Raw genomic sequence first — 21812 nt, 5'->3', positions numbered from 1 at the left:
GTACGGGAAATTAAGCAACGCGTTTCGAAGGAAACAGACAGAGCAAGGGAAGAGTTTTACAAAAGAAAACGTGAGAACAGAATAATTTAAAAGAGTTGGGAAACGTGAAATGTACAAGAAATTGAAATCTATGGAACTTCAGAGGAAACAAAGGGGTATTATGATGGCAGTAGAAAATAAGAATGGGAAGGTAGTAAGCCAGAGAAATGAAGTCTCAGGGAGATGGAAAGAATAAGTTGATAACTTATATGAGAGTAGGGATAGACCGAGTGGCCTATATATTGAAGTAGAACATGAAGTTCGTGAGGATAATGAATTGTTTAGTATTCTTTTAGATGATTTTCAGAAAGCTATATCTAAGATTAGGGATGGAAAATCAACTGAGATAGATAATATATTAATCGAATTCATTAAAAATATAGGAGACAAGGGAAAATAGGATTGTTCCGATCCAGCAAATAAACAGAAGAGTGGCCAAAAATTTCTTGAATACGATTATGATACCATTGGCTAAGAAATCGAGCCCAGAGAGATATGAGGATTATAGAACTATTAATCTCACATCGCATGCTGCAAAAATTTTACTTCAAGTACTGAACAGAAGGTTGTATGGAAGAAGAAAAGAAAAGCTGAGGAAGAACAGTTCGGTTTCAAGAGACGTAGAGCGACAAGGGATGGAATTTGACTATTAAGGGTAGTCAGTGAACGATTTACAGATAAAGGGAAAGAGGTGTATGTTGTATTTATTGATCTAGAAAAGGCTTTAGATCGCGTGAATTGGGAATTGTTGTTGCGAGTTCTAAAGAAGGTGGATTTGAATGGAAAAATGGAAGACTCTCAAGAAAGTTACATATGATGCAACAAGTATTACTGTAGAATTGGGAAGGAATTATCAGAGAAGAGCGTGCAATTGAAAGGGGAGTTCCGCAGGGATGCTATCTCTCGCCAACATTATTTTATTTGTATCTAGAAGAGATAGTGAATAAAGGGCCTACAAAATGAAGACGGCAGTTCGGTAGGAGGTAGAATGATTAGGCGTATAAGATTTACAAACGATATGGCGCTTATTGCAGAATTTGAAAAGAACATTAATAAGATGTTAGAAAATTTGAGGAAGGGCTGCGAAGAATATAGGATGAAAATAAATGTTAAGAAAACAGATCCATGTTGATTGAAACGAAGCGATCAGTGTCAGATATGAAAGTAGGAGAGGAGAAAATAGAACAAATGATTAGTCTCCATACCTGTGTAGTTTTATTAGTGATGATATCAAGTGTGAACGTAAAATAAAAGCAAGGATATGGATGGCAAAGGAAGCCTTTAGACGGAAGAAAAGTCTATTTTGTGAGTCCTTGAGTAAAGAGTTGAAACAAAAACTCGTGAAATGTTTCGTGTAGAGTATTATATTTTATAGACATTACGCAATGTGATGAAAAACGACTGGAAAGTTTCGAGATATGGGTGTGGAAAATCATGCAGAAGGAAATGAATTAAAAATGTTGAGGGAGAAAAGAACAGTTTTAGATCGAAAAGAGGGAGAGAAATTTGTTAGGACATTGGAACTGTATCTTGAGGGACGTGCTAGAGAGTACGATGGGAGAGAGAGAAAAGGAGACTACAATTGATAGACGGTATCAAAACAGAGAAATTTTACGTGAAGATGAAAAGGTTATTGGAAAACCATGGAGCATGGAAGCTTCTGAATTGCAGTAGCTTCCATGCTACCATCGAGTATTGTGTTCCATTTACGGACCAACAGTAAGTAATGAGTGAAGGAGAGGTTACAGTGTTTAATTCTTCTGATTCATGACAATGCCGTTCGCACAATTAAAAAATTCGGAAGGGGATTTTCTAATGCCCTCTCTCATACAATTCCGACCTTGCTCCTAGTGATTTTTCCCCCGTTCACCCAAAGAAGTGGCTTGCTTCGCACTGTTTCAATGACAACGAAGTTCTCAAGACAACAGTTTCTCTACTGGTTGAAGTCTCAGGCGGCAGATTCCTCTACAAAGGGTCTACGAAAGCTTGTGTGCGACGCTCGCTACCGATAATGCTTAGTGACTATGTAGAAAATTAAGCAAAATATGTACTTGTATAGAATCAACAATAAGTTTTCTCCTTTTTTTTTCTTTCTTTTGTTCGAATCCCATCTATGATGTAAAGTTGCATTTTCTAAATTTAACTATCGTTTTTGTATTTTAGTATCATGCAACTCAATGATTTGTATTTCTAAATTGAAGACTACAAAAGACAAAGGAGGTAACTCAATTGCCTCGTTTTCCACTGACTTATCTACTTCTTCTCCGCTCTCTTAAATTTCTTAATGACTAATCTTCTTACCGTTGGATTTAGTCCATGGAAACTACACCTTTCAGACCACGTTATTCTGCTGCTAACTCAGTTTCGACTGTTTCTTGACTTTACTCCTTTTCCCTCCGTGGTATTCAATTATTTTCAGTTCACTTGTAAAAGTTGAAACATATACTGCTGAACAGGAAACTTCTAAGCCTCTCGGACCCAGGTCATTTTTGGCGGTTTCCTACGTTTTCAGTTAGTGACTTATTGCTCAAAAACTATTTACCCGATTGATATGGTTAAGGCCTTGTGTTTCAGAAGAGGGATGTGGCTATTTTTTGGTGTAAGTTACATTGCAGTGTTTCCAACGGGAGGAAAATTATTGTGGGAAATGTACGGGTAAAAATTTTAAAAAAAAATCCCTAACTGAATTTCAAGATTTTTTTGTAGCTGGCATCACTGTTCTCACATGAGTCAAAGTCTCTTAAAAAAAATCTTTAGTGTGTCGACAAGCTGACACACAATCATAGTCATACGTCTTGCAAATAAAATCAGAAAAATAAACACACTGCTGAAGAAGACTGCACTTATTTAATATAAAAACACATTTACATTTACATAAACACGTACACTCCGATGAGGATCTTGGCTAGAAGATCGAAACGTCACGTGTAAATGTGTTTTTATATTAAATAAGTGCAGTCTTGTTCAGCAGTGTGTTTACTTTTTTGTGTCGACAAGGTATAGTGAAAACATAATGTCACTGCTTGCCATACAAAGAGAGAAAGAAACAAATAAAAAAATAAATCATACACAAGAAATTTCGACATTTTTTACGCCTCAGAAGCAAAAAGCAACAGGTATACAAGTGCTACAGCTTTCCTAATTATCCTATTGAAACATTTTATGGTGATTTCTGTAGGCCAAAGAGGATGCTTTCAAATAGTGGTACTTTTGTTTCAATGTAGCCAGCAAGAGGGGAAAAGGGAAATTTTCCGAATTTTTCATCTAAAATCAGGAATTACTTTTTTGGAACGCAAACTATCTGAAAATAAACCGTGATACTCCACTAATATATCCTACAAGTATCATGGCGATATCTAACAAAGTAAGCATGAAATAAAAAAAAAAAAAAAAAAAAAAAAAGAATCTCAATCTGCCTCAGAATTTCACCATTCACAGAGCATGGTTTATTATAAACCTCAACAGTACTTCTCCTAATTATTCTACTGAAACATTTTGTAGTGCGTTGTGAAATAGGTTAAGGAGAGGCTTTCAGACAGTGGTACGTTTGTTCGAGTATAGCCAACACGAGGGAAATAATAGAGACAAAAAGGAATTTTTCCAAAATTTCCCCCTAAAATCGAAAATTAAAATTTTCTGTAGTTGGCAGCACTGATACTAGAAAGCAAGCTATCTTAAAATAAACTTTAGTACTTTCTAATATATCCTATTAGTATCATTCCGATATCAAACAAAGCTTGAAATTTAAAAATATATCTCATTCTACCTCTTAAATTTACCATTTTCTTACCACTTACAGAACAAGGTATACTGTAAACCTCAACTGTACTTATCCTAATTATTCAAGTGAAACCTCTTATGGCGCGTTGTGTAGAAAAAAAAGATATTCGTCAAGATGGCGGCAAGTGTAGTTGGTCGACCCGTAGCTCCTGAAGAAAAGCAAGGTATTAGCGTGGAACTGTGTAAAAAATGTAAATACAACATTGAATCTACTACATTAAATGTTTGTGAAGCATGCAATATAAAGATTCAAAACAAAAATACAATAGTAACACGATCAAGATCGAAAAACATTCAGACAAATTCATGTGCTTCGCAAACAAATGACGATCGAGTGGAAAATGACACAGTAAAGGGAAAGTGTTTTAGTTGCGTTCGGACAGATCATGAGGTTTCATCTTTGAAAGAAATGGTACATATTTTGCTTAGTGATGTGAATACATTAAAAAGTAAGATTCATGACATCAAGGAACAACAGGAAGAAAGTGTGATTAAAAGTGATGAAGTGCAAGTGCAAGTGCAAGGAGAAAACATGAGTTCAAGTATGGTAAAAGCGAACCATTGTGACTGCAATGTAGATGTTGATAGCTTGGTACAAATAATAAACTATTACAGGATGACATAAAGTCCCTAAAATCAGAAAACGAGGCATTGCAGCAAAAAATAAAGACAGTAGAATCAGATGTTGAAACTCAAAGCAACCCCAACCAGTGGCAGAAAGTAAGTTACAGTAGACCTAGAAAATATTCTGATGTGGTTTCAAGTAGTTCAGTTGTATGTGTAAACAGATATAGTGTGCTAGAAAACGTCGAAAGTGAAGTGGATATGAGGTCAAATGTAAATCAGGCAGGAAACTCAAAAAAGAAGACAAGTGTAAGAATGCCCATAAACAAAGGACAAACTATAAAGCAATCTCAAGTGCGCAGAGCTTCAACCAATAAGATTAGTACAAGAAGAAAGCTCCAGACAGAGTCGCAAGTGTACATATATGGTGATAGTCATGGTCGTGAACTGTCTATGAAAGTGAGAGATAATTCTAAACACAAGTTGGCAGTACAAGGGAACATCAGGCCTGGAGCGAAAAGTGTTGATGTGTTATCTGGCATCAATCCGAACAATCTAAATAAAGAAGGTAATTGTGTAGTAATATTAAGTGGAACAAATGATGTGGCTAGGAATGAAGGTTGTGAGGCTGTGAGTAGGATTAGAAATAAACTAGCTGTTTTAAATAAATGTAAGTTAATAGTAGTAAACATTCCTTACCGGTACGACCTTATTAAAGAGTCGTGTGTTAATAAAGCTGTACAAGCCACTAACTTAAAACTAAAAGCAGTATGTAATCAATTCACGAATGTTGATATGGTGGATATCAGTAAGTTAGGTAGGGAAATGTATACTCGACACGGTATGCATCTGAATCAAGCAGGGAAGGATCTATTAAGTATAAAGATCTGTGAAATAATTGATAAGAGCATAGCCACTACATTAGAAAGTAAAAAGGCAATAGCGATGCCTTGGTCTGTACAGGAAAACCCAAATCACCCGACTCCATGAATGAACTTAAAATTCCGTGGGGCCGGGTGAAAACTTCAAACCTAACAAAGTCGCTTAAAATTAATGATATAAGTAGAAATGTAACTGTTAATAAACGATCAAATGTACAAGGTAATATGAGTCAGGTAGTAGAATCGATTTCAGTCAATGCTGTCCACTTAGCTCAACTATCTAATAAAGCTGACGATACACACTCAGTGACCAGCAATGCTCTTAAACTATGCTTTCTTAATGTACAAGGGTTGAAGGACAAATCATTCATTATTTCAGATTTTGCCTACGAAAATGATTTACATATTTTCTGTGTGAGTGAACATTGGAGTGCAGACAGTGAACTCCAATACAACAATATAGATGGTTTTTCTATAGCAAATAGTTACAGTAGGAGTATATACATACATGGTGGGGTCGCTATCTATGTTAATAGCCAAATAGAATATCGTCAATTAGATATAACTTTTCTTAATACTGAACGTGAATTTGAATCAACTGCAATTTTTCTGGATCAGTACAAGTTAATAATTGTATCTGTTTATAGAACTCCTGATAGTAATCCAACTATTTTTTTAGAAAAATTGGAGAAGTTATTGGCATTTCTCAGCAACTGGCATAATTATGAGATAGTAATAGGGGGCGATGTAAATGCACATTTTGATGTGACTACTGACAAACGAACTGTCCATGAGTTACTTAATCTACTCAGACAACATAATCTTCAAGTGGTTAATCGTAAACCGACTAGAGGCACAGCGTGCTTAGATAATGCATTTACCAATGTAAAAACGGAATATTTAACCAGTAATGTATGTCAATTTCCTTTCTCAGATCATGATGCCCTGCTAGTCAATCTAAGTACAACAAAAGTAGAATCCTGCAACTTTAGTTTTCCCACCACCGTACTTATAGCAACTAGGCCCATCACAGAAACTAATTTGCAAAGTTTCATTCAACAATTATCGTGTATAAACTGGGAAGTAAACATTAAGTATGATAATTTAAATGCCAGCGATACATTTGATCTTTTTTTAACAAAGTTTCTAAATATTTTTGATATGTGTGTGCCTAAAAGGGTGGTCCGATATAATTCATCAAAGAAAACAAAGTTAGGTAAAAGAACGTGGTATACCCCAGAACTCTCTGCCATGAAAGCTAAAGTAATGCAGTATTATAATATATATAAGAATAAAATGACTAGTGAATCCAGTGATATTTATAAGTCTCAAAGAAGTAAATATAAATCTGCAATAAAGGTAGCGAAAGCAACATACAATGAAAATTGCATTGAATTATCATCAAATAAATGCAAAACTGCATGGAAGATAATCAACAAGGTAAGCAATAGTAATAATAATAACAACAATAATGTTACGCTGTCGCCTGATACTCTTAACACGTATTTTGTTACTGCCGTAGAGGAAATCAAGAAAAACAATGCAGATACTAATGTAAATATGTATCAGTATTTAAGTCAACATAGTCCATTTAATAGTTCTTTTGTTATTAGCCATGTTAGCCCTGATGATGTCATAAAAGTAGTTAAAAAAATGAAAACTTCGGACAGTAAGGATATATTTGACATATCGAACAACCTTATAAAAGCTATCATTAATCATGTTGCGCAACCCCTTGCAATATGCTTCAATAAATGTTTCTCTCAAGGTATTTTTCCTGAAGCGCTTAAAACAGCAAAAGTTATTCCTTTATACAAAACGGGAGATCGATCGTGTTCATCTAATTACCGTCCAATATCTCTTATTCCTGTTTTTTCTAAAATTATGGAAACTATTGTTAAAGATCAGCTATATAAATATATGACTGAGCAAAACATAATTCTTGAAGCTCAACTTGGATTCAGATCTGGGAAATCCACAATTGATGCAGTAGAATCACTAACGAACAAAATATATGAAGTTTTTGAAAATAAGGGTTTTGCTCTAGCTACATTCTGCGATTTAAGTAAAGCATTTGATTGTGTAGATCATAAAATTCTATGTGATAAGTTAGCGTATTACGGATTCCACAGTAGCAGTTTAAACTTTGTAAAATCCTATTTAAAGGAACGTAAACAGATAGTCAGTGTTAACAACATGTATTCAAACATCTTAGAAGTGAAATATGGGGTACCGCAGGGTTCTGTTCTGGGTCCGGTACTATTTTTAATAATGATAAATGATTTGCCTCTAAATACTAATACCACATCAATTCTATACGCGGATGACACTACACTACTTAACATAAATACAAGCTTTGAAGAAGTGTATATAGAAGCTCAAGCTGCATTAAGAGAGGCAGCGACCTGGTTTAAAAGAAATGGTTTTGTGCTAAATCAAGATAAAACAAAAAAAAGTAACCTTTAGTCTCAATCAATGCAATGATAAGGGAAGCTATGATGTAACTGAGGTTAAATTTCTTGGTATACGTATAGACAGCCAACTAACCTAGGAACAACATGTCAAATATGTATGTACAAAGCTCTCCCGAGTGCTCTTTCTGTTAAGAAAATTGAGAGATACAGTTCCTTATGAGTATCTGAGGAATTCATATTTTGCATTTTTTCACAGCATAATTGGATATGGGATTGTGCTTTGGGGTAACAGTAGCCAAGCACATGATGTTCTAGTTTTGCAAAAGAAAGCCATTAGGATTATTGTTGGAACACATGATAAAGAACACTGTAAACCACTATTTATCAGGCTTAAGATAATGACAGTAGTTAATGTATATATTTATCAAGTGCTACTCTACACTAAGCAAAACCTGGCAAATATGACACTCAGAGATGAAGTACATACATATAATACTAGATTATGTAAGAAAATTGATATACCCTTTACTAGATTATCGAAGATCAAAAATAGTTATTTAGTTATAGGACCAAAACTATTTAATAAACTAACATCCTCCATACAACAGCTGCCATTTAAGATTTTTAAGAAAAAGTTATAGCTATGACTGGTTAATAACGAATCCATTTTACTCGATTCAAGAATTTACTGAATGTCAAGACATTGTGTCCTAGTTTGCAGTATCACTTTATTTCAAATATTATTAGGTTGACTCATAATAATATTAACCAATAACTGATTGTCTGTATGTAAGGATTATTTTATATATCTGTATATATATATATATATATATATATATATATATATATATATATATATATATATATATATCTGTATCTATATGTATATTTCATTCGGACGTTGTCTATTGCTTGTAAAGCTTAATGACAATAAAATATTCTATTCTATTCTATTCTAAAGAGGAGGCTTTAAGATAGTGGTGAGTTTGTTTGAATGTAGCCACCAAGAGGGAAATAATAGACAAAACAGGGATTTTTTTCCAAAATTTCCCCCTGCAATCGGGAATTAAAATTTCTTGTAGCTGGCAACACTGATACCAGACAGACGTAAACTATCTTAAACATTGGTACACCAATAACATATCCTACAAGTACCGTGGCGTATTTAAGAAACAAAACTTCTAATTACAAAAAATAGATTTCGGGGGTAATATGCGCGACAGCTGTTGTGATTCGATGTTTCAGCATTCACCTCCGGTGCTTGGGGTCCCTGGTTCGATCCCAGCTCGCGCCGTGTGGACTTTGTGGTGGACAAACACCGTGCTCGTGGCTTTTCTCGGGTTTCTCCCGTTTCCTCCCACTTTCTTCATTCCACCATTTCACTCATCTCTCATCATCACCGTCTCCTTTAGCCTAACCGGCATAACCGTGGGACGTAAAACTTAAAGATTTCATTTCATTTTTTTCGATGTTTCAGTTCATTAACATTATCAGGTAGGGGAGGGGTGTACACCTTATCTTTCACAAACCCCCACAGAAAGAAGTCAAGGGACGTGTAAATCTGGAGACCGTGGCAGCCAGGCAATTGGTCCACTACGATCTACCCTTTTACCTGGGAAACGGTGATCAAGAAATTCCCTTACGTCTATCAAGTAGTGCCATTTGTACACTGTTGGTCTGCTGGGTGGTTCCTTGCAGTATTGTGTGCGAAACTTACGGTGTACACTCGTTGCTGACTTCGTTTCTTTACACCAAAGCACGCACTTGGCTCTTTCCGCACCAGGGAATGTCTTCATTTTCAACGACTGACCGGTGGCGCCGCATGTGGTCAACTCCGCAACTACTCACTACGTGAGTCAAAGTTGAAGTGTCTTGCAGTACAATGACACATAAAGTCTGTATGTGGTTCCAATAAAGAATTATAATTGATTGAAGTTGTAAACTCTATAAAGAATCGAATGAAACAAAAACGTGAAGAGTATAGTTTCATTCAGCACAGTCTTTTCTGGTTGAAATTATTATACATTTCAGAAAGTTATTTCAAAAAGGGAGAATAATGTCTAACAATTGACTTTATTTTTACAAAAATACGATTACAAATTTAAGTGTTCTTACCTAATCTGTTTAGTCCATGGCTGAAGACCCCACGTTGGTCAGCCATAACGAGGTTGTTTGCAAGCTCAAGAGCCAAATGCTCAGGGGTTCCTACTTTCATCATACAATCTTTGATAAACCGCTGCACTTCCGATACCTCAACAACTCCCTTCCCAGGAGTTTCTGATTGTGACCCTCCTTCGTCACTCAGCATACTTGTTTTCAAGTTTAATTAATTCACCTGCAATTATTCAGAAATAATTCTAATTAATTACTTATGGTTGAAGATGGTGGTTTTTGTACTGTACAGTGAAAGGTATAGACATACATTCTACTGTAGATGTTTGAGAAATTCTACCCGACACCTGTAGAAGATTAACGTTTTCGACGAGACGAAATGATCGGCTTGTTCTAGGTTTTTATTCCAGTTTGACTTTTAATTTCAAAAGCTTAGACTGATTGTTAGGCATGAAAACACAAAACTTAGAAACAACTGCATGACGGAATACTCACTGCGTTAATGTATCACTCTGGAGAGTTCAAAAACGACACGCTGATTTTCATCTAGGAAGCGTAATCAAAAATACGATGAATAATTTTATTAAAAACAAAACAATAAGCTTACATGGAATTTGATTTAATCTCCTTCAAAGTATTGTGCTTTGCTAGCAATGCACTTATCCCAACGTTGAATCCATGACTGGAAGAATTTCTGGAAGGCTTCTTTTGGAAGAGCATTCAGCTGCTCTGTCGTGGCCAAGGATGTTATAAGATCCTTGTTTTCAACCGACTCCTCGCCCCTTTTGAATCGCTCATGCCACTTGTAAATAGTCTTCAATACCAGCACTTCATCGCCAAACACAGATTTGGACATTTTGCGAGCTTCGTTAGCATGTTTTTGCAGCTTAAAGCAAAAATTTAATGTTGACGCGGGCTTACTTGTTGAAATGGATAAAGCGTCGATAGGTGGCGTTGTGCAACTACTTTTTGACCACACTTTGTAGAAGGAGTAAAGCTAACACAGAGACTACCGTCTAGAAAAGTTATTCAAATAAAAGTACAACTCTGTAACCTAAATAAAGAAGAAGAAGAAGAAAAATCACAGCAGTTGCCTCGAACCAATTTTAATTTATTAGAGGAAATAAGCAGAACAGCAGAGATGTTTTTTCGGGGTGCAGATTTTTTTCTTGTATAGCAAAAATAATAGTTTTATAACGGGTAAAAGTGGATCTGAAAAAGTAGAGGGAGGCATGACGTCACGCCGTCTTCTGTTTGCCCATTGTATTTTTGTTTACAAAGTGGAGGGACGTCATAGATATTTTTTGGAAGAGGGGGAATTTTGTCCGCCAGCGTTTTCCCTGACTTTTACCCAGTAGCGTATTTACGATTTTGCTTCGGGGGGGGGGGGGCGGGGGCTTTGCTAACTTCAGTCCTGGAAATGTGAAAATTGTGCAAGATATTTCATTTACTTTAATATAGTAAATACAATTTCGGGGGGCTTAAGCCCGGAAGCCACACCCCTAAATACGCCACTCCTTTTACCCCTGATTTTATATTATTACCTTGACCTACATTACAATTCAACGTGCTTGAAGGGAAACAGCCGAGGGTCTGGGAAAACCACCGGAAAGGAGGAAAACCCACCTCCCTCACCTTCACCTCTAGCGCCGTCAATGCACCATTATTCGCACTGTCACCAACACCAATTCCTCAACAGCTCCGGTGAGTATTCCATCAATCGATTGTCTCCTACTTTTTGTTTCATACAAAAGCTAATGTTCTAACTTCAGGCTCTGTCAAAGTCCGTGCTATCAGTAAAATAGCATAGGCTTACTGAAAATAAGTATATTATTATAATAGTGTAATGTACACTCATGTCCAAAATGATTGTCGCATATCTACAACTGTCTTCTTGTAAGAATATAATGTGATAATGGTTTTGCAACGTTGACTTACATACACTCGGCAACATTGCTACTATCACAAATGAGTTACCAGCTCTACATCGGATGCTGGGAGTGTCCCTTGTTTTGATTCAAACACTGGTTCACAAGTTTCACCAGATTGGCAGCAACTTTACGAAGGTTAGAAGTGTTAATATTCTCAATGGCACTGCGAATTTTCGTTTCTAGGTCTTCAATAGTTCGAGAATTGTTCTTGTATACTTCTTGCTTTAAATTGCCCCATAGAAATGAATAGCAGCGTTGCCGGATGCATGTAAGTAAAAATTTTATCACGATAATTTCAAAGTTTGTTTTTCATTGTTTTCAGGAATTGCATAATGTAGACAGATCCTCAACACACTTTTGATGCACAGAAACATCAGCAAAGTTGCCAATTCAGAATGTTAATTTATGAAAACTACGATTTCCCTAGTTCCCCCTTACAGAGGCCTCATCCAATTAGTTATCAGTGGAAATGAAAACTTCTTTTTTCTGCTCCATAGTTTCCAAGCTACTCCAACTAAACAAACTGAAAATTAACGACAGAACATCCACATGTATGAGTTATAAGTCAATTTACATGTTTTGGGAGAAAAAAAATGATTTTCCCCTTCGGTTACATCTGGCAACACTGTGTGGTTCCTAGTGTACTTCAATCGTTGCTTCCTAGTTTAAAAATATATGCATGAACAATGCTTCATTTTGGTATAACCATTATTTGTGTATCGCTTCAGGTTCAAAAGTTCTACTATCCCAAACTCCGCGTTGCATTGTGTATTGGACACCCTGTATGTATATAATCGGGAAATGTATATCTGTGGTAAATTTCATAGGAAAAGAATCATAAATACGAAAATTAGAATGAGTAAAACAAAATGTTGCTAAATGGAGAAGAAAGTTTTATTTTCGTTTTATTGTTTTTATTTACTGCTCTTTTGACAAGAAATTTGCCACACACAAGTCTTTGCCGATTATACACACACTAACATTATAAGAAATACCGGGTGAATTTCTTATCAAATTATATTCCTTGAAAAGCATATTTACAGGCATGCTACAATAATTTTGGACATGAGTATACATATATATATATGTGTGTGTAGGTATGGCGAATTATTAATGCTTGTCTATTTTGAAAGAAGTATTCAGTACTAAAAGCATTGTATTCTGTATATAAAAGGTCAGGTCTCTGTCCTCCCAGTTGGTCTAGTGTTTAATTCATGCGTCTTTGGTTCCAGGGTCGCCTCTACGCTTTCCTTGACCAAATTCTGTGCTACTCGCTTGCCTCCGCTCTTTATCGCTTTCCTGGATCTAGAACTTCTTTGTGAGCAAGGGTGCCCATCCTGGGGGGTCGAGGGGGCCGAGGCCCCCAAAGCTCATTTGGGCCCCCCTATTGAATTTATGAATCTACAATATTTGGCATAATTTGAATGCAATTTATCTTAAAAATCCTCATATATATATATATATATATATATATATATATATATATATATATATATATATATATATATATATATATATATATATATATATATATATATATATATATATATATATATATACCTTGTGCATCTGAATGCCCCCCTCCCCACAAATTTACAGAGAAATCGGCGCCCTTTTCTGTGAGTACCCTACCAGTGGAGTTATTGAAAAATAGAAAGCGATAATAGAGTAACATATTTTAAGTGTGAAGAGACCATCTGTGTTTAAAAAAAAAAGTATAGTAGTTTTTAAGTGGTGGGAAACAAACTCTTTATTTGTCACACCATGATGAGACTAAGTAAATAAAGTCGTTCATAGAAGGATTTCGAAGGTCTAACAGATGTTTTTTTTAATAAAGAACCAATAGAATTGGGGTTAAGCAAGGTGACCAGACGTCCCGTTTTAGCCGGGACAGTCCCTTTTTCTCAACCGTTGTCCCGTTTTTATCCGATTCTCAAACGGGACGCCTAAATGTTCTGTTTTTAAAGCAAAAATGACCCAGGTGTCCCGTAATTATTATTCAAAATATAAATGGTCAATACAAATTCTACAATCTTCCGTACCAATACTCATTGGGAAGGTTGAGCCGTGTCTGGTACTTCTGAATGTTCAAATGAGAATTGAATATTCTGTGGTTCAAGTGGGAATTGATTCGATTTCTGAGTGTTCAAGTAGTTAAAAGTATTGTTGGGTAGTACTTAAGTTAGAGACGCTGTGTTATCATTCTTACTTGTGTATTTTGTAAATTGAAAACACTGTTGAGTCCCAAAATACAATCTGGAAGTCACATATTTATCCCCCTTCCCCCGCGTCGCCGATTCGTATGTGTCCCGTTTTTGTAAGTAAAAGTTCTGGTCACCTTGGGGTTAAGCAGTGGTGCCCACCCCCCTTTATGTCCATGACGCACCCCCCTTAATTGTTTATCCGTAGGTGTTCTTCCATGAAAAAAAATCTTTTCGATTAATTTTTACACCCCCTTAAACATATTTATATAGGTTTTAACCCCCCCCCCAATATTTCAATGACGCAGTTTGCGTCATAGCCCTCCCCCTTGTGGTTCTACCAAATAGGAAATTTAAAGGTCCGTCTGCTTGAGTAATGTCCCAACGAACGTAATTTAACCTAACCTGAAAACGTAAGAATTCTGTCAAAATTTGTTAGAACCGTCTGCTCGAGTAATGCCGTGATAAGATTCATCGGGCCAAAAGTAACTGACAGGAACCAAATTCAACCTGACCTAACCTAACCTATTCATAAGTAATTATTGTAATATTGAAGTACTGATGGGTCTTAACGAAATAAATGTCTAAAATTGTGTAGTGATCCACAGATTAGACAACTTCGTGTCTATTGCTAATATTTCTGAAAACTTTGCTCCCATAGTTTCGGCTACACAGAAATACTTCATAGTTTACTTCCATTTAATTATTTCGTGTAGTGTATAACTATAATGTTATTTAATTTTAAACTATTGTTTAGAGATTTAAGTTACCCACTCCTAAAGAAAATTACCAAATTCTCAATAATCGCAGCCATACATTTCACACTACAAATTGAAAGAGAATAAAACGAGGCACAGTGGAAATATTTTAAGTTTTTGCTTTCTTCGTAGGCTGGGATTCTTTTAAATTATAGAACTCTTTACCAATGCCATAACTAGAAAATAAATAGAGGAGGAGGCGTTAAAAAAATCTGGAAATTATTAAAACAACACTTTATTTAATATAGACTGGAATTTCGAAACGTGATTCTCATCCCGATATTCCTTTGGGTCAGGGGTAAAAATGGATCTGAAAAGTGGGGGGTGCCATAGATATTTTTGAAAGTGGGGTAACGGCGTCCTCCCGCGTTCCCCCTCACTTTTAACCCCTGCTTCGTCTCCACCTCAGGCCCGTATCCAGGGGGTCTAGGGGGAGCCGGGCCCCCTAAATTTTTCCTGCCCCCCTAAAATTTTTGCGGCAGGCTTGCAAATGAACTAAATATAGTGATGTACTATAATATGGTTGGGTTGCCCCCCTTAACTTCAGCCGGTCCCCCCCTACATTTTTGGGCTGGCTACTGGCCTGCCCACCTATCCGTATAAAAGGGAAACGTGTCAGTAAATCGTTAACGGTTAGTTCTTGTAATTAACAGTCAGGCTTCTAGCTGTAGCTAGCTCTGCCAAAAGATGTCGCTGGTGTGCAGACAATTCCAATTTTAAAATTATTGGGCCTTATGCAGAGTCGTTCTGACGCGTGATTAGTACCATACTAAAGAGTTCGATTAATATATGTTTCCTGCAGTAGTCAAGCCTTTAGTATGATGCTAATCATACCTCAAAACGACTCAGCATAAGATCCATTATGACTATTTAATCGCATCTTAAAAACTGAATTGTTTCAATTTAAATAGGGCCTATTACAAAATACAGTAAGACAAAGACTTGTTATTTCTAGCAATGAGTAAAAGTTTGCACATTATATTTAATATATATAACAAGTAATGCACAACGTGCTATTTCGTCTGTAATCTTCCACGTAAATAGGTTTGTGAGCGTGCGCTCCTTCGTGGCTAAGCGGTGAGCGTACGCACCTTTGGCATAGGAGACCTGAGTTTGATTCCTGGCTGGAGCTCATGTGATTCAAATTCCTGGTTAATCAGTAGGTCCCGTCTCATAGCCTCGCTGCTGAAAGGGACGTTAAACTCAAAATCAATTGAACTCAAGTTTTGTAAATATATGCAATTTCTGACAAAGCTTATATTATAAGAAGTGCTGCCACGTGTTTTCAATGTTTTCTCACTGGTTCTCGATGTAATACGTAGACACTTCACTCTCTCAGACATTAAAAACGTTGGCAAGAGGCAACATGTCTGCCAAACTTCTCTTCCAATCACACTCTTTTGTGTCATCTCTTTCTTTATCTTATCACTTATTTGCTGATCATATGTAAGTTTCTTAGGAGTTTTACCTTCTCCCGTGAATGTATCTTCTTCAGAACTTCATCAAATGTTTTTAGTTGAGGTCGAGGTTTAAAGACCTCGCGGTCGTTACCTCGATGTCTAGGTCTAGATGGATGAAGGGCGCAGATAGTGAGGAGGTCGCACCCTCGCTGTAAGTTCTCAATTTAAGGAGAAACATTACTGTGACGCATGTGAAATTATTGCATAAAAATTACTGGGAAATGACGTTTTCAAATTGAAAGGACCAAACAGTTTATAAATACAGATGGACGCCAGACGAGACATGATAAATGCTAAAGTCTCGTCTCCTGTTTCGCAAAAATATTTGAGTCTCATCTCTTGTCCATCTCTACCCATACATCAGGCTTTTACATTAAAAAAAAAAAAAAAATCTGTAAAGGAATGCCCTCTTTCGGCACTCAGGCGAGAAATCATTTCTCAGTAAAATCAAAAATTTTAAAAAAAATCAGGTATGTCTTCAGGTTTCGAGGCGGAGGAGCTATTAACTTCAGCAAATGAAGTTTCGTTACTGCAATTCAACGTTGTCTCCCTATGGATACACGCCTGTCTTTACAGGTATTTTCTATACAGTATCATTAACAAATTTAGAAGAAATTATTTTTTTATTAATCTCGGAATTAGAGAGGTGCGTGAAGTTTTTAAGCATAGATATGATTAACACTAGCTTCTTTTTTCTTTAAAAATTCCGGAATTTAGGGACTTCAGCCTGAAAGCCCCCCTCCCTGTAACCGCCACTGCCTTATATAATGTAATAATAAGCTACAGTGTAATTCTCAAATACATATGAATAACTTACAAATATATTCCCATTTGAGTTGCTATTTTCTTCCATTCTCTATTTAAAACGTGCTTATTATGATGCTGTTTGTGTTTCTTATCCCATATTGCTGGAACGTTCCTCACTAGTTCTATTAATATGTCTTTCATAATTAAATTTGACAGTGCAGCAAAACCTCTCGAGCATAGACATGCACAACCCTCTGCAGACGAAATTCTGAACAAATGAAGATTTTAGTTCGTGCAGCGCTTCAGGGAGAACCAATGAGAACACGAGCCACAGCGATCCTTCCTCTGAACATCGATGTAAAAACAAACTCGTTTCTTTATCATCGCGACCACTAATTCACCTCGCTGTCTACCTCTAGGTCGTGATGTAGCGTACATCTTCGGCATGCGCTTACTCATTTGAATCCATGTTTTCGTGCAAGTATCGAGGGTGCTACCGCGACTTAATCCTCGACCACGATCGCGAGGTGTCTTCGGTATGTTTCTACCCTTAAAAGTTTCCCCATGCTGTAAACGTCGCCAACACCTAGTGGACCACTTGCCGGGAAATATCGATCGTCGATATAGCGACGCGTCGAAGGATTGCCGCTAGTATGCCTCTTGCGACAGGGTTTCGTCGAGTCGAAACAGGTATCTAGAGTCAGGATGTTGAAGTTACCACCGCGTAGCAGCGAGGACTTCATTTTGGCAGGGGCTCCTTCGATTCGTCGCGGAGAATTGCGAAGGGACTAACACGTACTATCGCCAGTCATGTGCATACGGTTATTATTGTATATTATTTTTTCCTAACGAATTGTTCCTATAGTGGGCTCCAAGGGTCAAGGGTAACCCCTACCTCTACACCATGATATAAAAAAATCTTGAAATGATTGCGTGTAATTGTATGAATTTAGATGGGAACTATCGCCGATCATTTGGAAGTGAATATGGGAGAACTATGAAATAAAGTAAATAAGATGCTATTCATTTTTTATAAAATTACATGGCGAACGCATTTTATCTGATCCCAAAACGTTATCGTCGTATATACACGGTTAAAGGAGCACTCTGATTGGTCAAATTAAAAAGACCTCAAATCGAGGTTTTCTTCATCCCCTCTATGGCGAGGTCTGAAGAACACATGCCTAGTAAGTATACGGTTGGTGGTTCGCACCCATCCCGGGGTACTTTTTTCAGTGTCTTTTAGACTTACTTTAATGTAAACAAATTATTCATTTCACATATTTTGGGGAGTAACATTTGTGGTTCATTGGCGTTTCGTCGTGTCTCTGCCGCTAGTGGGACTATGGTGGCATATTTTGCAAAACGGAAGTGAAATTACCGCGGATCGTCCCTGTGGGGCCGCCACTTTTTGGTGAGATGTTGCAAGTTGGCGATCGTGGTCCCCAGACTGTTACTGCATGGGGTTATTAAGTAGTCTTATTCACACTGCCCCTGTGCATGGCGATGTTCTGTCGGATCATGGACCCGTTCCACCATCGCAGGTTTTCAAGCAGTACGCAAATTACATTTCGTCGCTGCAGGATGAGAATCGTTATGTACAGAATCGTCAACTTTCTAGGGAAGGTATAGAAAAAAAAGCGTGGTTACTCGCCATTTACATCATTAACAAATGTCATTTTTGACTTTTCTTAATATGAGAACACGGTTAAGAATTTAGAATATAAAGAATATGCAAGAATATGCAGGGTGATTATAATTAAAGTCCCACTTTCAAAATGCTGTAAAAGAAAAAAAAAAAGAACCACTTGTAAGAATGACTTCAAACTTGAAATGAATATAGTTGAAGAAGGGGGAAACGGTATGACATAAGAAAAAAAAGATGTTCCAAAGTATATCAATAGATGGCACTGTAAGCGGCATAATGAAAGTGGATTCAGCTACCAGTGAGATTTTGAATCGAAATACGACAGCTTTGGCATGTGCAGCACATTAAACCAACTGTACTGTTCAATGTGCATGATTGTTTCTGTTTTGTGACGGAAAAAATTGCTTCCAAGTGATTTAACAGTTCGTAAATGCGCTTTCTACTAACTGTGTCACAACTGGTAAATGACTTGGAAACCATTTTTTCTTTTCGTCACAAAACCGGAACAATCATGCACATTGAACAGTACACTTGGTTTAATGTGCTACACATGCCAAAGCTTTCGTATTCGATTCAAATTGTCACTTGTAGCCGAATCCACTTTCGTTATGCCGCTTACAGCGCCATCTATTGATATACTTTGGAACATTTTTTGTTCTTATGTTATACCGTTTCACTCCTTGTTCAAGTATATTCAATTCAAATTTGAAGTCATTCTGACAAGTTTTTTTTTTTTTTTAACAGCATTTTGAAAGTGGGACTCTAATTATAATCTTCCTGTAATGGAAGACGCAATACGACTTTCTGCTCATATTGTAGTATATAGTTCATGTATGACCTCTACTCTTGTATGACCTTTTCTAAGGTACCAAGAGGCATTTTAGAATACGTTGGTTATCGTTTATTGAAATACTACGAGTATTCAACTACAGAAAAATGGTTAAGTAAAACGTCAAAACATAGTGATACGAAGGGAAGTAACTGAATTCCTCCACACAAATCTGCTGTTTGTCACCATTCTGTAAAAGATTTTTTAATTTAAAGTTCGGAAGCTGTAACAACGTGTTCTCTGAATACTAGTAATAGACGACTAGAAGAACCACCTAGAAAGGCGAACTTCCATACTCTAAGCTGTGTTAAGCTCAACTCATTAAAGGACTATCAGATTTCGTTCAGGCTGCTATATCGGATTTCGAGAAATCGGTAGATTCACTAAGATATATGAGCAATTATATTTGCTAGTTTTGCGGAATAAGTTTTTGAATTGTAACAATAAAGAAAAGCACAAATTGCTGTTATCAGAAATAATAGTGAAAAAATTTGAGCTGAAAGCATAAACAAGGCGTTTTGATTTTCTTGTAAATTCAAACCCATTTCCAGAAAGGCAGTGGAAACTCTAAAATGAGTATTAAACAATTTCCTCTATGTTTGGTATTATTATTATTATTATTATTATTATTATTATTATTATTATTATTATTATTATTATTATTATTATTATTATTATTATTGATAATAACATTGAGATTTGGAGTATGAGCGGACCGCGTCGTTCGCCAGAAAATACATGCAGAGTCGGTGTCGGATAAACGTTTTGCTACCCATACTCAAACAAGTATTTGCCGTCTTTCATTCCAAAGTACAAAATTTTAACACAATATAATTTTTATAAATTTTTTTCAATGTAACGTCCCACTATTATGTCAGGCTAAGGGAGACGGATGATTAAGCCAAGAGAATGTTGAAGGAATAATTGGTGGAATAAAATGTGGAAGGAAACGAAAGTATCCCGAGAAAACCCACAGATATGATGTTGTGCCTCACAAACTTTCGTGGCCGGGGATCGAACCAGAGAGCCCCAAGCACCAGAGGTAAGCACTCTACCATTGAGCCACCCTGCCCCTATATTTATTATTTTTGTACAAATTTTAACGAATTTTCGTTTCGAATCTGCTGTAAAGAAAGATTCAAACTGTTACAAATTTACCTCTTTTAAAATAAAGTCACAGAGAATGATTAGTTTCTGCAAGAGTAAAAGAAATTGTTTTGAATTTTCGTCCGTAAAATGTTAATATTCAAATACTAAAAAGTCACAGAATAATAGTTTTGATTGTTGAAATTTGTGTTTCTATTACAATGCAAAGTGATTATTTTGATTAGAATAATAAAACCTTCAGTAAAACTTTTCAATGATATATTATTTGTTCACACTAAAATCTTAATTTGTATTTTCTCAATGAACACTAAAATCATAAAAAATACTGAAGTGGAACAAAAGGGTGTTATGAAACAGGAATATGGAAATCGTTGTCATTATCCAAAAACAGATTTGTAGAAGAGTTTGCCCCCAAAAATAAAATAAAATAAACTGCCTTCCACCTTGCTTTGTACCGAGCGAAGCTGTCTATTAATATGATCATACTGAACGTCATGGAAGGTGCTTACTGTCTTTAATCATGTTTGTTATTCTTCATCTTTTTCATTTTTTTCGTTTTGCTTATTAAATCTTGGTTCAATGGGCAAATCATAAGATCATTGTGCCCTTAGCCCCAGTTCAGTTGTTCCAGTGTTAAATCCAGCCTTGCGCAGGATATATATACGTTTCTGGTACAAAATTTCTTGAGTTGGTCTAGAAAAAAGATGTACAATGTATGTTATGAGAATGCATCCTGGGGAGATAGGTAGTAAACCCTGACTTCATTTTATAATGTGTAAATCCAATTATAAGATTCAATAGCATTCTTGTGTTCCTGAGATAATGAGTCCACGTTCTTTTTCTTTATAATAATAATAATAATAATAATAATAATAATAATAATAATAATAATAATAATAATAATAATAATAATAATAATAATAATAATAATAATAATAATAAGTATAATGGTGGGGAGCTCAATAAACACAAGCAATGTGAGTTACTTGTGTTGATCATATCAACTGAGTAGATCATAGTTTAATTGCTTGGAGTGTTTTTGGTCTATTTTGGATTTATTTCTTTGAGAAAATAAGAATAATAGATTATGCATTTTTTACTTAAATATTATTTATTTTTATATGTGAAGTACCTATGCAAATCACAAATTACATGGCATTACTGACTGATACAGCTAACAACGATTACATGTATATTGCGTTCTTTTTCGTTTTATCCTTTCTATTACTTTCTGATAATAGACATATATACACTGAAACCTGTCTATGTTGGCCACCATCGGTTCCATCGAAAAGTGGCCAACTTACAGAAATAAGTGTGATTTGTGTATTTTTAGAATAG

General features: G+C 36.0%; 1 protein-coding gene across 2 annotated transcripts in view; it reads right to left on the bottom strand.

Moving 5' to 3' along the window:
- Window positions 1-14812, bottom strand: part of LOC145665814 (putative oxidoreductase YjmC) — a 41985-nt gene extending 27173 nt beyond the window's left edge. For both annotated transcript variants that reach the window (XM_081732934.1, XM_081732940.1), the window contains exons 1-2: window positions 14713-14812; window positions 9794-10013 (exon numbers count right to left, since the gene is read on the bottom strand). In XM_081732934.1, the coding sequence (XP_081589060.1) occupies window positions 9794-9986 (193 nt within the window). In that variant the 5' untranslated portion in view covers window positions 9987-10013; window positions 14713-14812. The remainder of the gene's footprint in view (window positions 1-9793; window positions 10014-14712) is intronic.
- Between the last annotated feature and the right edge of the window lie 7000 nt (window positions 14813-21812).

This window comes from Thermobia domestica, chromosome 1 (genome assembly GCF_964235325.1).
Source record: "Thermobia domestica chromosome 1, izTheDome1.hap1.1, whole genome shotgun sequence".
Classification (NCBI taxonomy): domain Eukaryota; kingdom Metazoa; phylum Arthropoda; class Insecta; order Zygentoma; family Lepismatidae; genus Thermobia; species Thermobia domestica.
This window is presented reverse-complemented; position numbering and strand designations above follow the sequence as displayed.